The sequence below is a fragment of the Arachis ipaensis genome, chromosome B04 (assembly GCF_000816755.2).
Source record: "Arachis ipaensis cultivar K30076 chromosome B04, Araip1.1, whole genome shotgun sequence".
Classification (NCBI taxonomy): Eukaryota; Viridiplantae; Streptophyta; class Magnoliopsida; order Fabales; family Fabaceae; genus Arachis; species Arachis ipaensis.
The window spans coordinates 133129245-133144804 of NC_029788.2; the positions used below are offsets into that span (position 1 = coordinate 133129245).

The 15560-nt window shown below is 30.6% G+C and overlaps 1 protein-coding gene across 1 annotated transcript in view; it reads left to right on the forward strand.

The window, feature by feature from the left end:
- Window positions 1-1642, forward strand: part of LOC107638207 (adenylate isopentenyltransferase 5, chloroplastic-like) — a 5242-nt gene extending 3600 nt beyond the window's left edge. Inside the window, exon 2 of the mRNA XM_016341376.2 lies at window positions 484-1642. Coding sequence (XP_016196862.1) covers window positions 493-1356 — 864 coding nt within the window. The 5' untranslated portion in view covers window positions 484-492 and the 3' untranslated portion in view covers window positions 1357-1642. The remainder of the gene's footprint in view (window positions 1-483) is intronic.

Sequence of the window (15560 nt, forward strand, 5' to 3'; positions counted from 1 at the left end):
TTAAATTATTTTAAATTTTAGATAATAAATATTAAAATTAATTATTAATAAAAATTAGACTTTTTCATATAAAAATAATAACTAAAAATCTTATTATTTAATTTTTTATGTACAGATACCTTGGTCTTCTTAGCAAGAGACTTTTGTCAATCTACGACTTTTTTTTGTAAAAGTAGTTTGATTATATAAATATTTTGTGCCATACATAATCTATACTGTCAGAACAAAGTAGACCGTAGTTTTAAAAAATTTATATTCCCGTAATATTATTACGGGTAAAAATACTAGTAAACTACTAAAATCAGCTACTAATATATTTGTGTATAAATACATGTGTGGTTTAATTTATTTTCAATGTGTATTTATATTTTAACATATATTTTATACTTGTGGTTGATTTTGGTGGCTAATTTTGGTTTAATAATATATATATCTCCACCTTTTTTTTTAATATGACTCTCTTTTTTTGTGTTTAATTTCTAGGTTTTGAAAATGGCTCCAAGTTGGAGTGTTTCAAGCTTGGGTAAGAAGAAAGTGTTGTTCATAATGGGAACAACAGGATCTGGAAAATCGAAACTTTCCATCAACTTGGGGACCCAATTCCCCTGTGAAATAATTAATTCAGATAAAATCCAAGTGTACAGAGGGCTGGACATTGTGACGAACAAGATGGCACCTTCCCAACAAGGTGACATACCCCATCACTTGCTAAGCATAATTGATGATCCTGACTATGATTTCACTGCTAATGAATTCTGCAAAAATGTTCATGATGCCCTTGAACTCATAACCGAAAAAGGGAACATACCCATCATTGTTGGAGGCTCAAACTCTTACATTGAGGCATTAGTGAATGATCCCAAGGGTGAATTTCAATCCAAATATGATTGTTGCTTCATTTGGCTTGATGTGTCTCTCCCTGTTCTGTATGATTACTTAGACATTAGGGTTGATGAGATGGTTGATGCTGGTGTTGTTGATGAGATTCGTCGTGAGGCTTATGATCCCAAGAATTCTGATTATTCTCGTGGGGTTAGAAGAGCCATTGGAGTCCCTGAACTTCATTACTATTTTCACATCCTTCAGAATGATTCAAGTGATGATGTTGATGAGGCTTATAAGACTCGGGTGTTTCTTCATGCAATTGATACCATGAAGATCAACACTCATAAGTTGGCCAAGAATCAAGTCACCAAGATCAAAAGGATGGTCAATGAACTTGGTTGGAAGATGACTAGAATTGATTCTACACAAGTTTTTGAGGCTGTTTTGAGAGGAGAAGATTACAACCATCTTTATCAAGAGATTGTGCTCAAACCAAGTGTGGAGGTTGTTCGGAGGTTCCTAGATTATTGATGATTGAGACAAAAATTGTTCTTCTTTCTTAAAGGTAGTGCTCTTTGAATAATAAAATCTTTTTATTCTACTTCATATATTATTTGTCACATTTGATACAGTTTCTTTATCTGTATTTTTTATTGTGACGAATATTATATAGAATGGAGTAAAATATTTTGCTTATTCTTAGAGCACACTTGAAAAACAATGATCATGATAAAAAAAAAAAACAATTTCTCTATATAATTAAGAAAACAAAGGACTATTTACTCTTAACGAGTTTGTAGTTCCTATATATTTATTACAGAGTGTATTATGTCAATAATTATGCACAAAATAATAATAAAGAAAAATAAAGGGGTTAGTAGTACCCTATTTATATATATTTACATACATTTTTTTTTTGTTATGAATTTATAATTTTATATATTTGTTAATTTGTATTAATAGTGGTCAGAATTTGATTTATTTTTTTTTGGAGATCACTTTAATAAAGACACTAAAAATATCTTTTTTTTTAAAGATATTCACTCATGTCATATTATTATTGGACATCCTTATTAAACCGATAAATAATTTATTTTTTATTATAAACCAGAACAAAATCGGTTTATTATAACAATAATAATAAATCCAATTCTCTACATTATAATTATTAGACCCGATTTGATCCGATCGAATTATACCATCTAAACTAAATATCTTTAAATTTTTTGATAAAAAGACAATTATATCCCTGATTTTTTGTTTTTCGGACATTTAAATTCCTAAAAATTTAAAAATACAATTAAATCCCTAAAAAAATTGGGTTTATTATTATTGTTATAAAAAAATTGGTTTTATTCTAATTTGTTAAGAAATTCTAAAATAACCGGTTTATTAATACGTCCAATAATAATGCGACACATAAATGTCTTTATAAAAAGACATTTTACGCATCTTTATGGGAGTATTTTCTTTTTTTTTTGGTCTTCCTACAATATTTTTTAATATTTATTTGAACATTTAATGTAAACAATATTTAAAAAATATTTTTTTTCATGGTATCATTCAATTCCACAATTTAAATCTAAATTATTAAATTTAAATTTTATTTAAGAATCTTTGATCAATAAATTATTAGATACACAAACAGAATTTGAACTCCTAACATTTAATTAAACAAACTAACAATGCTTAAGTTTTTGTTAAGCTTTTCATTATAAATATTGCCTAAAATAGGTAAAAAATTTACACTTAAATTTTGTTTCTTCTAAATATTTTAACAAAACTTACTCTTTTCCTCTTTTAACTTAATACAAAATACATCTTTCTAGTTCACATCTTTACTAACTCAGCATTACTCATTCACATTTTTACTAACGTAGAAACAAACTCCAACCCTTATTTTCAAAAGGCTTGGAATTCAATTATTAATTATATATCGTTGGTGGAACCTAAATTTGGAGGATTTAATATTGAATTTATCTTAATAGTGAAATTTAATTATAGAGTTGAAACACAAATAGAAAAGAATTAACAGGGAATTGTCGAAATTTCAAATTAAAATGGAAACCCATATTGTAAAAATAGCTAAAATAAAAAGAATTCAATATCTTAAGAAATATTCCAAATAAGAACATGCAAATTCAGTAGGTTTTTCTAAATACATGGTTTGATTGACCTTTTATATTTATGTGATTTTGTAGTTTTTCTTATATTAGTCAAACATGCTCCATTAATTCTTGACTTAGTGCTTCCTCTAATAGAAGTTGTACTTTTGTTTCATGAAAGAAAGTCTATTAATGGCCGTGTTTGTTTTTAGAACAGGATAAGATAAAATATTGAGAATAAGACACAAAAGGCATAGATACAAAATTTTGTATTATTGTATTTTGTTTGGTGATAAATTAGAACAAACTATGAAAATTTAATTTATTCTCATTTTTTTTCTATTCAAAAAATTTTTAAAAAAATATATAATAATAAAAAATATAATTATAAAAAATTAACAAGAATAATGAAAGAAAAAATGAAAAATAAGTTATATCACTTGTTAGTATCTTTGTGTCATTTCTTCTAAGATGAACACAAAATACATTAATTCATTGTCTCAAGATACAACATCTTTTTCTATATCTTATCTGTCAAACACGATTTTGTGTGTCTATATCTCTATTTTAATGTCCCATTCGTTCTTATAAACAAACGCAGTCGAGTTGCTGAGTTCTCAAAGAACATATTTAATTTTTAGAAAAACCAAGATGTTAAACTTAGACTTGGCTATAAAGTTTTTGAATAGGTTTCTCTCGTCTCTAATGTAATTTTGTTAATGCCACATGCATCTATACCCTTGGTGGTTGCTAGTATAGCAATTCCAAATCTACCTTTCCATACTTATTGTAAAAGTTGGCTGAGTTCAAAGGAGATGATGTTGGAATAAATTATTTCATTAACCCAGATTATCCATATTGAATCACAAAAAATATATCATAATGCAAAAGCGTACATTTACTCATAAAAAATCAGAAACTAATGGAAGGATTTGGATTTTGTGGTTCTTTCGATCTTACTCAACCAAAGCCTTCTGTATCCTTAGGGCTGAATTGTAACTCTTTTGATGGAGAAAGAGCGACAAAGGCGGCTTTGGTATATTGGGGACCAAAATTCTGAAGGCACTATTTATATTTGAGCATGACACCCATTAAACCCTAAAGACCAAATAAAATAGTATCTAAAGTCCAAAAGATAATATATCTAAAATCTAAAAGATAATTATCTAAAGAACAAAAGATAATATCTGATTTTATTCTCGTTTAATTCCAAATCAAAAGTAATTATGACTTATTCAATTTAGTATTTATAACAATAAATGAGATCACCATTATATAAGTCATTTAATTTGAAATAGTATAATTTGTGATTATAATTAATATATGTATTGCCCACAAACAAATTAAGAAATAAAAATAATTTTCTAACAATCTCCCACTTGGGCTATACATATATTCTTTCTTGACATAATCACATCTTATAAACTTTATGTGCGCATCTGAATGCTATTTCCCTTATTACTTTAACAATCTGGTTTATCTCATATATTAGATATGGAATCACCGCAGCTTTTATCACATTAAATATCGTGACTAAACTATGGCAATCACCATCCTAATATACTTAACGACATAGATCAAATTTGGATGAGTAATATGGAAATTACATGCTAAGTGATCTCGTGCATGTCTATTTCCAACTGGTCCAACTTTAAAACTTTATTGAGATCAAACACAAAATAAATATTGCAAAATGAACGTTTCACATAACATAAAAGAAACCATCAACTTAATTCTGCAGAGAAAATAACTCAATATCTGTCATAGGACATATAACATAAAATAAACTCCCACTAAACCAAGGCATCACAAATATTGACACCCATCCGAGCTGTGTGCTCATGAAAGACTTTAGGAATCAATCCCTTAGTTAATGGATCTGCTAGCATATACTTTGTTTCTATATGTTCTATGGAAATATGTTTTTCTTGAATTTTCTCCTTGACAACTAAGAACTTGATGTCTATATGTTTCGATTTTGTCAAGCTCTTATTGTTGTTGGAGTATAATACTGCTGACTTGTTGTCACAAAATATCTTTAATGGCTTTTCAATGTCATCTACTATACGAAACTCAGTGATAAAGTTTCACAACCATATGCCATGTTTGGATGCCTCAAAGTAAGCAACATATCTGCCTCCATTGTTGAAGAAGCTACAAGAGTCTGTTTGTTAGACTTCCATGCAATAGCTCCTCCAGCCAAAATAAAGATACAGCCTGAAGTAGAGCGTCTACTGTCTTGGCATCCCGTAAAATCGGAATCAGAGTATCCAATGATCTCCAAATTTTCTGATATCCGATAAGTAAGCATGTAATCCTTTGTTCTTTTCAGATAACGCATTACGCGTTTAACAGCTATCCAATGATCCATGCCCGGATTGCTCAAGTACCTACCCAACACTCCCACTATAAATGATATATCAGGACATGTGCAAACTTGAGCATACATTAAGCTCCCTAATGTTGATGCATAAGATTTATCATGCATTGTTGTCCTCTCAAAATTATTTTTAGGGCATTGCTTGAGACTAAACTTGTCTTCTTTAGTTACAGGTGTGTCTATTGGTCTACAACTTTCCATGCCATATCTACTTAAAGTCTTTTCGATATAGTTCTTTTGTGATAATCCAAGAATACCTTGAGAACGATCTCTTAGTATCTCGATTCCTAATACAAAAGAGGCATCACTAAGATCTTTTATTTCGAATTTGTTCGATAGAAATTTCTTAGTTTCATGCAACAAGCCTATATCGTTACTGGCAATTAGAATGTCATCAACATATAAGACCAAGAAGATGTATTTACTCCCACTGAACTTGCGGGATACACACTCATCTATGATATTCACCTCAAAACCATATGAGGTAATGACTTGATGAAACTTGTGATACCATTAACAGGAAGCTTGTTTGGGACCATAGATGAATTTCTTTAACTTACAAACCATAGATTTTGAATCACCTAATACAAAATTTTCTAGTTGTACCATATACATCGTTTTATCAATGTCACCATTGAGAAACGCTGTCTTTACATCCATCTGATGTAGCTCAAAGTCAAAATGAGCTACTAGTGCTATTATGGTTTTAAAGGAGTCTTTCGATGATACTGGAGAGAAAGTCTCTTTATAGTCTATGCCTTCCTTTTGAATAAAGCCTTTAGCGACTAGACAAACTTTATATATCTCTCAACATTACCCTTAGAATCCCTTTTGGTTTTAAATATCCATTTACAACCAATTGGTTTCACACCTTCAGGTAATTCTACGAGATCCCAAACGTCATTGTCTTTCATAGACTTCATCTCTTCTTTCATGGCAACGATCCACTTTTCAGAGTTAGAACTTTGCATGGCTTGAAGAAAATTGATTGGGTCATTTTCTGTCAAACCAATGTCATCCTCATGTTCTTAGAGATAGACAACATATTCATCCGAAATTGCACTTCTCCTTTCTCTTATGGATCTCCTTAATGGTACTTCTTGAGGTTGTTGAGCTTGTTGTATGGGTTGGGGTTGAGGAGGATTCTCATCATTTTCCTGTACTGTAGCAGTATCTTGAGCAACAACAGTATTCTCATTGTTCTCTTGTACTGTAACTGGATCTACAGTAGAATTCTCATTTTGCTCTTGTACTATAACTGTATCTTGAACAACAATAGGCATAAGGACCTAATCATTGTCAGTTACAATTACAAAATCCTCATCAAAAGCAACATTCCTAATATTTTCCCCAAACTCAACATCCTCAAGAAATCTCGCATTTTTCGTTTCAAAAATAGACGTTGATGCAGGATTGTAAAACTTGTATCCCATGAACGCTCAGCGTAACCAATAAAGTAGCAACTAATTGTCTCTGAGTCCAATTTTCTTTCATGTGGCCTATAAGGTCGTGCCTCAGTTGGACATTCCCAAATATGCAAATGCTTTATACTGGGCCTTTTCCCAGTCCAAATTTCATACGGGGTTTTGTTAACTGCTTTGCTTGGCACCCTGTTAAGGATGTACACTGCGGTCTTTAAGGCTTCTCCCCAGAGTGATTCAGGAAAGGAAGAATGACTAATCTTACTTCTCACCATGTCCTTAACAGTTCGGTTCCTTCACTCTGCAACACCATTCATGCTAGATTGCTAGGTTTGCCTGGTATGGTGTATTGCAGAACAATACCACACTCCTCTAGGAAAAGAGCAAAAGGCCCGGGATGTTGCTCACTTGAACTGTCATATCTTCCGTAGTATTCACCACCACGATCAAATTTGACAGCTTTAATTTTTTTTTCAAATTGAAGTTTAACTTCAGCTTTGAAAGACTTGAAAACATCCAAGGCTTGGGACTTTTTATGAATTAAATATAGATACCCGTAACGAGAGTAATCATCTATGAACGTAATAAAGTACCATTGTTCATTCCAAGAGATAGTAGGGAATGAGCCACATATATCAGTATGTATTAGTTCTAAGACATCATAAGCTCTCTCGGTACCTAATTTCCTTTTGTTTGTCCTTTTTCCCTTTATGCACTCAATGCAGATTTCAAAGTCTGCCAAATTTAGGGGTCCAAGAATTCCATCTGACACGAGCCTCTGAATTCTCTGTTTAGAGATGTGACATAGGCGTTTGTACCATAATGATGCCAAATTCTCATTTAGTTTTCGCTTTGTACCTGTTTGCAGTATTTCATTATTATAGGAATTTAAGTCAAGCCTATATAGATTATCCACCAAATGACCAGAGCAAATATTATTCGAATTATAAAAGAGACTGACTTTATTGTCTCCGAACGAACAAAAATAACCTGATTTGTCCAAACGAGAAACAAAAACCAAATTCCGTCTAAATGACGGTACATAAAATGTCTCTAATAAATCCAAGTAAAATCCACTCGTGGAACATAATCTAAAGGTTCCTATAGCTTCGACTGCAACTATATTGCCGTCTGCCACATAGATGTATCTTTTAGCATCACTTGGCGGTTGGCTCCACAGGCAATCCTGCATAGTAAAACTTACATGAGTAGTAGCAGCAAAATCTACCCACCAAGTATCAACAGGTGAATAACTTAAACTAGCCTTAGAACAAACAAAAGTAAGAATTATACCCCTCTTTACATGCCAAGTGGCATATTTGGTACAATCCTTCTTCATATGTCCCACCTTCTTTACAAAAGAAACAGGTTGAAACTTGATTCTATTTTTTAGCCTTTTTCTGCGCTGAAAAGTCACATTCGCAGTAGTATCACGCTTTCTTTTATACTGAGAAGATGAAGCCATGTGAGTACTTTCAGTCTTATCTTACTGTAGCCTCTCTTCTTCTTGCACACAGTGAGATATAAGCTCATTTAAGGACCAAGTGTCCTTCAGAGTGTTATAACTCACTTTGAATTGCCTAAAGTGTGCAGGAAGGGAAATCAAAATGAAATGCACGAGTAAATCTTCAGACAACTCTAACTTTAGTGCTTTCAATTTTGAAACAAGATGAGACATTTCCATACTGTACTCCCTTATGTTCCCTTTACCTTTATACCTCATGGAGACAAGTTTGCTCAAAAGGCTACTTGTCTCCGCCTTTTCATTTTTAGTAAAGAAATTTTCAACATCTTTTAGGAACTGTTTGGCATCTTTATCCTTAGTAATTGCCTCAGGAATTGAGCATTTCATGATTATAATGCTCATTCGATTGGATCTCTCCCACTTCTCTATTTTAACCTCATTGAGATTTTTTGGAGTGGAAGTGAGTTTCTCCTCTCGAAGAGCTATATCCAGATCCATATAACCGAGGACAGTCTCCAGGGTATCCTTCTAAACTTTAAAGTTTGAACCATTCAGCATAGGAATACTGCTAATTTGTGCAGAAATATTGGTAGTTAAAGCCATAGTTTCTAGATTAGAACAAAAGAACATGCAGTAAATATTAGTTAAATAATGAGAAAAATCCATATTGAGATATCTAGAACAACATTAATTTTTAATCTTTGGATAGAAAAATTAACTGTAAGTGATACTCTCATTGCAGTAATCAAATATTGTCAAAATTCATGTCACACATTAAGCCTTTCTTTGGATTGACTTAATGCGCACATAGAAACTTAAATTTCGCAACCTATTTATTACCGTATATATTTTCTATTAATTGGTTAAACAATAACCTTCCTTTGGGCCGATTATTGACCGCATAATTAATAGAAAATAAACAAAAGTGTGCAATGCTTATTATTTGGCCAAATAATAAACTTCCTTTGGACAGATTATTGTTCGCATAAATAATAAGCATTACTTTATTCTTAATTAGTTACCCAAACATGTAGTTACCATCAATATGTGTATGTAATTCGGCCAAATATAGACCTTCTTTTGGGCTGACCAATATTCGTATGAATTATATATCACTATATTCCTAATGTTTTGAATAAATCAATTTTCACGAAAAAATACTACTTTAGCAACATAATGTTCAATCAATTTATTTCAAAACAAAATCTTTATAAAATTGGTGAGTATAATAATTCTTATATCCCAAGAGGATAATTAATCAATTTTGTACCAATTAATGGTACATAGAATTAGATACGAGACAATCAAAGTTTAGTAATACTCCATTAATATTTTAAAATAAATAAATTTGTTACTTATTAAAAAAAATAAAATTTTTGCCAAACTAAAAGACCGAATCATAAAATATATACGTGCCTCAATGTATATGAATGACGAACATCATATATAATACATATATATTCAAAAGCAACCAAAACGGCGATATATTGTATATGTGGAACAATACTAAAAACGTATACACTAACACACATAGTCGCACAGATATAATACATATATATGTATATTCCTATATATGCAACATCATAATGTAATAAGAAACACATATACATTGATCCATATATCAATTCAGTAATTAAAAAATAAAATTGAATATTTTGTATGATTAAATTATAGATAGTTTTGATACTACTTGTTGGAATAAATTATTTCATTAATCGAGATCATTTATATTGAATCACTAAAAATATATCATAATGCAAAAGCGTACCTTTATTCATAAAAAATCAGAAACTGATAGAATGATTTGGATCTTGTGGTTCTTTTGATCTTTCTCAACCAAAACCTTATGTATCTCTAGGGCTGAATTGTAACTCTTTTGATGGGAAAAGAGCGACAAAAACGGCTTTGATATATTGAGGATCGAAACTCTGAAGACACTATTTATAATTAAGTATAGTACCCATTAAACCCTAAACCCAAATAAAATAATATCTAAAGTGATTTTTCCTCTCTCTAATGTAATTTTGTTAATGCCACATGCATATTGCTATACCCCTGGATTTGGTGGTTGGTAGTAGTGCAATTCCAAATCTACCTCTCCATACTTATTGTAAAAGTTGGCTGAGTTCTAGGGAGATAAAGGAGAGAAAATAATTTTTCATAATAAAAAATTATCAAATAATGTTACATATTTAAATTTTTTTGTTAACTAAATTCAACTAAGTTGGCCTAACATATAAAAACTTATTTATAGTTAATATTATTCAAAATTTTATTATTTAATTTAGTTGAACTTAATTCATATAAAAGATATGAACGTATAGCATTACTTAAATTTTTCATAAATGTGACTAATAACCTAACTACGAACTGTCACATCAGTTCACTCCACATCACATCAGCCTCCTTAACTTAGTCTATTTACAGTTAACAAATACATGAGAGAATAACAGTGAATAGCAGCAAGCTTCGATTTCAAGTAACACTTATATCCTTTTATTCTCACTTTCTTTCATCATTATTCAAACCCTCATCACCAGAGATTTCAAGCTTTCATTGCATTGATTAACTTCTGAAATCAATTCTATCAAAACAATATCCTTAAGAATAAAATAATTCTGTGAATATTTGTTCCTAATATAATCCCTATGGTAATGCTCTGCAACTCAAGAAACATTGTTAATTAGGTTTATGCTAATTTTTTAGTTTACTATTTGAGTAACTGAATTTATGTGTTTTTTAATTTAAAGTTTTTTTTTATGTGGTATGTGAATTATTAATGTGAGATTTCTGATGTGAGATTGCTGATGTGAAGAAAAACACAGAAGAAGTACAAGGTGCTGATGTTAAATGTGAATGCTTTTAGATGATGAAGTGATAGATAGTTTCTTCTGTTTAATAATTTTTTTAGAGACTCAACCCCTTATCACTTGATTTGAATTCAACCCATTCATGATTCATGCATTATTGCTCCTAGCCTTTGCTATTTCAATTCTAATGATGCATAATCCTTGATGTTTCTTTAAATTGATACACTCATACATTATTTTTTCCTTTAAATTCTTGAAGAAGCTGAAGTGGTACCAACAGTTGCCAGATCCCCCACTGGTGGGCTGGCATCAAACCCTCCAGTACAGGCTCAGGCCCAGCAGGCTCAGACTTCTGGTGGGCCCAACACCAACCCACTCAATCTTTTTCCCCAGGTATATACTAACTACTGAGTAAAACATGAACAATATTGGATGGTAAATTGACAATATTTTGATCAGGGGATTCCTGATATGGGTGCAAATGAAAATGCGGGTGACTTGGATTTCTTGCGAAACAGTCAACAGGTATTTCCATTGATTTATAACGGGAGCTATGTTACATCTTAAACTTTTAATGCATTTTGTTAGGTTTTTCAGGTGTTCGATGGATCGGGTGAGGTCGATGATGGAGCAAAAGGGTGAGATGATCGGGACCTGAACATGAGCTACTGGAGCGATGCATTCGGCCTATTTATCGGTATGTCAGCAGGTGGGGCCACTTGTAAGGACACTCCAATGCTAAAGTCAATATCCGTACGAAAAGACAACTAATTAGGATAAGAAGGGTAACGTACCTTTGGGAAGGGGTAGGACACTCCCCATTTATACTCCGTACACAAGTGAGCTCTCTGCGATTAGACCCATTCGCCTGAAAGCTTCTGCTAGCTGTCCAAATTTCTTCTGTGGTACGGGAGGTGACGCGTGGGTTGCTTTTGTGTTCGAGTCGGTCAACCCAGTGGGTCGGAGATTTGTAGTTGGACCTAGGGTCCGTAATGGATTGGGCCGGAACACATTTATTATTTTATTACTATTATTAGTTTTATTATTTTAATGTGATTGTTTGACATTTCGGTTCCAAGCACTAAGAGCAATGGTGCAAGCGAATCCTCAGATTTTGCAGGTGTTTTTTGTTGATTCAGTTACTACAATTGGTGATTAGGACCTCCTTGATTTTCAAGAACATGATTGATTATTTTCATCTTTCCAATACAGCCCATGCTTCAAGAATTGGGAAGACAAAATCCACATCTAATGCAGCTCATCCAAGAGCATCAAGCTGATAAATGAATCTGATGCAGAAGAGTAAGATGATGAATGACTTAAGTTTGTAGTTTGTAGCCTTTTGTTTCATCTTTTCCATTTTATATTGTATGACTATGAACTGTTAAATTAAGAAGCTTGTCTGCTAAGGCTGCTGTTTTGAATTGCTTGATCAGGAATCTACCGAGTGAGTTAGCTTCAGCAATGCCCCATATCATCACTGTCACCCCAAAAGAAAATGAGGCTATTCAAAGTTTGTTTATGATGAGTCCTACTTGCTAGTGTTAGTATCTTATTCTTGTTCCTAATATGTTGTTCTTTTGCAGCTTCAAGATATGGGATTTGATAGAGATCTTGTATTGGAGGTGTTCTTTGCATGCAACAAAAACGAGGATCTGGCAGCCAACTATATCTTTTAGATCACCAGAATGAATTTGAGGACTAATCAAAGATTCTATTTCATTTGATTTTGGACTCTGGACAAGTGCCAATGTTAATATTTAGGGAAAGTATGAGGAGTCAATGAAATATTTATACAATGTGTACAATGGAGGTTTATGGAGTATTAGAGATATAATTGTTAGTGTTACCTTTTTCCATCAGCTGAAGTTTTTGGGATGTGTGGTATCATGACATGGTATTAGAGTTTTAGATCCGAAAATCAGTTTAAACTTTTGAAAAGATGTTTATTATTTCTAGTATTCGAATGGTTATTCTAGATAGTATGGGAGATGTTCATTTTGTAATTTCATATAGCGTACACATTGTACAAAAGGTAGATTAGATTACTTCACACCATTGACTGGAAAATATATTCATCTTTACCTAGAAATCAATCAATATGTTCCTTTATTACTATGAATTGATTTTACTGGTTATATATCGGTCATTTAAATCGAAATTATATATGGTAAACAATATAAAAAGAAAATATTATACCCATGCTATCCATAGTGATTCTCATCATTTATGGTTAATGATTTATGTACCTCTTCAAAATGATCCAATAATTAAGTAATAATCAATGACAAGGGTGACAACCGTCTCCTTCTAAAGAAAGTATAGAAGATTTCTACAATTACATATGGAGATTATTGTTTCATATTTATTTAACCAATAATTCTAGACAATCAAAATATTTTACGTAATCAAGTTCAACCATTGTATGTACAATCGTTCTTTCTTCCTTTCTTAATTGATTTTTCTCCTTTTTTTTTATTATGGTTATTATCGTCGTTACGACATTGTTTTCTTTTTTTTCTTATACAATTTTTTTTATGCTTTTTAAAAATTTTATAAAAGAGAAGAACAAATAAGAAAAACAAAACACAAAAATTGATGATAATAATGATGATAAAAAAAACCAAAATTTTTTATATAAAACACAAATAAAATAAAAATAATATTAAAATTTGTTATATATATAAAATACAAAAATATTATCAAAATAAACATAAAACTTAAATTGATCTCCACGCAAGATTGTAAGGTAATTTATTGCTTAGAACTTAAGAGTATATTTTTTTGGTGACTGAACTTAAGAGTATATAATTCAACTTAAAAATGATTTTGTTTAGATAAAATTTTCAATTTTTAAAATGAAACATAAGATACAAAAAAGAATTGTATCAATAATAAAACATGACAAAGAAGAACAAGAACATACATTAGAAGAAAAAAAAAAGACAAAATATGAAAAAAAGAAATAGAAGAAAAATATATGTTAGGAGAAATTTTAATGCTATAGTTGAGAAATTTTGATGCTATTTTTAAGAAATTTTGGTATTATTTTTGTTTCTGATAACTTCTAATCAGTTAAGAAATTTTTCGTGTCATCATTAAAAAAATTTGGTATAAAAATTTAGAAATTTCTTGTGTTAAATTTAAAAAAGAGTAAAGTATTGTTTTTGTCCCCAACATTTGGGGTAAATTCTATTTGTGTCCCTAACGTTTAAATCGTCCTATTTGTATCCCTAACGTTTGTAAAAGTGATTCAATGTTATCCTGCCGTCAATTACACATCATGAACGCTTTAGTTTGAGTTTTAAAAACCTCTTCTTGAAGTTAGAATATAAATGTTTGGGATAGAATCGATGATCTATTCCGAAATATAGCTCATCAAATGTTAAAACTAATTCCTATAACATTTACATAATTCACTTTTCTAAGGACATAATTGAATTTAAACACAAATAGTGGGTATAATATTAAAATCGACCATATCCAAGTGAGACCTAATTGAGAATGAATACATCCAAGTGAGAATAATTGAAAAATATAATCTGATTTGTTAGTATAATTGATAGTATGATAACATTGAATCACTTTTATAAACGTTAAGGATACAAATAGAATGATTTAAACGTTAGGTACACAAATAGGACTTACCCCAAACGTTGGGGACAAAAACGATACTTTACTCTTTAAAAAATTTTGATGTTATTTTCTGATAAATTTTGTATAATTCAAAACTCTTCTCTTTTTCTTCTGTGCTATCGTCATCATCTTCTTCTTTTTCTTCTTCATCTTCTCTTTTTTGTTTCATTTTCTCATAATTTTTTTTGGTTTCATTCTCTTAAAAAAAATAAAAAAAATTAAATAAAAAAAGAAATTAAAAATATTGCAATAACATAAAAAAGAGAAATAAAAAAAGTGCAACAACAACAATAAAAAAATAAGAAAGAAGAAACACGTAAAGAAAAAAGAACACAAACAAAAAGAAGTGCATAGTTTACACACACTAATCAAGCAATAATGTATGATAATTATGTTAGATTTACTTATGTTAAAAGTTATTCTTACGAAATTATTATTGGAATAAATTATTTCATTAACTCAGATCATCCATATTGAATCACCAAAGATGTTGTGATTTTTTCGATCTTCCTCAATCAAAACCTTCTGTATCCCTATGGCTAAATTGTAACACTTTTGATGGGAAAGAGCGACAAAGACGGTATGTTGGGACCAAAACCTCAAGGTACTATTTATATTTGAGCATGTCACCCATTAAACCCTAAATCCCAAATAAAATAGTATTTACAGTCCAAAAGATAATATATCTAAAATCTAAAAGATAATTATCTAAAGAACAAAAGATAATATCTGGTTTTATTCTCATTTAATTCTAAATCAAAAGTAATTATGACTTATTCAATTTAGCATTTATAACAATAAATGAGATCACCATTATATAAGTCATTTAATTTGAAATAGCATAATTTGTGATTATAATTAATATATGTATTACCACAAACAAATTAAAAAATTAAAATAATTTCATAACAATTATTA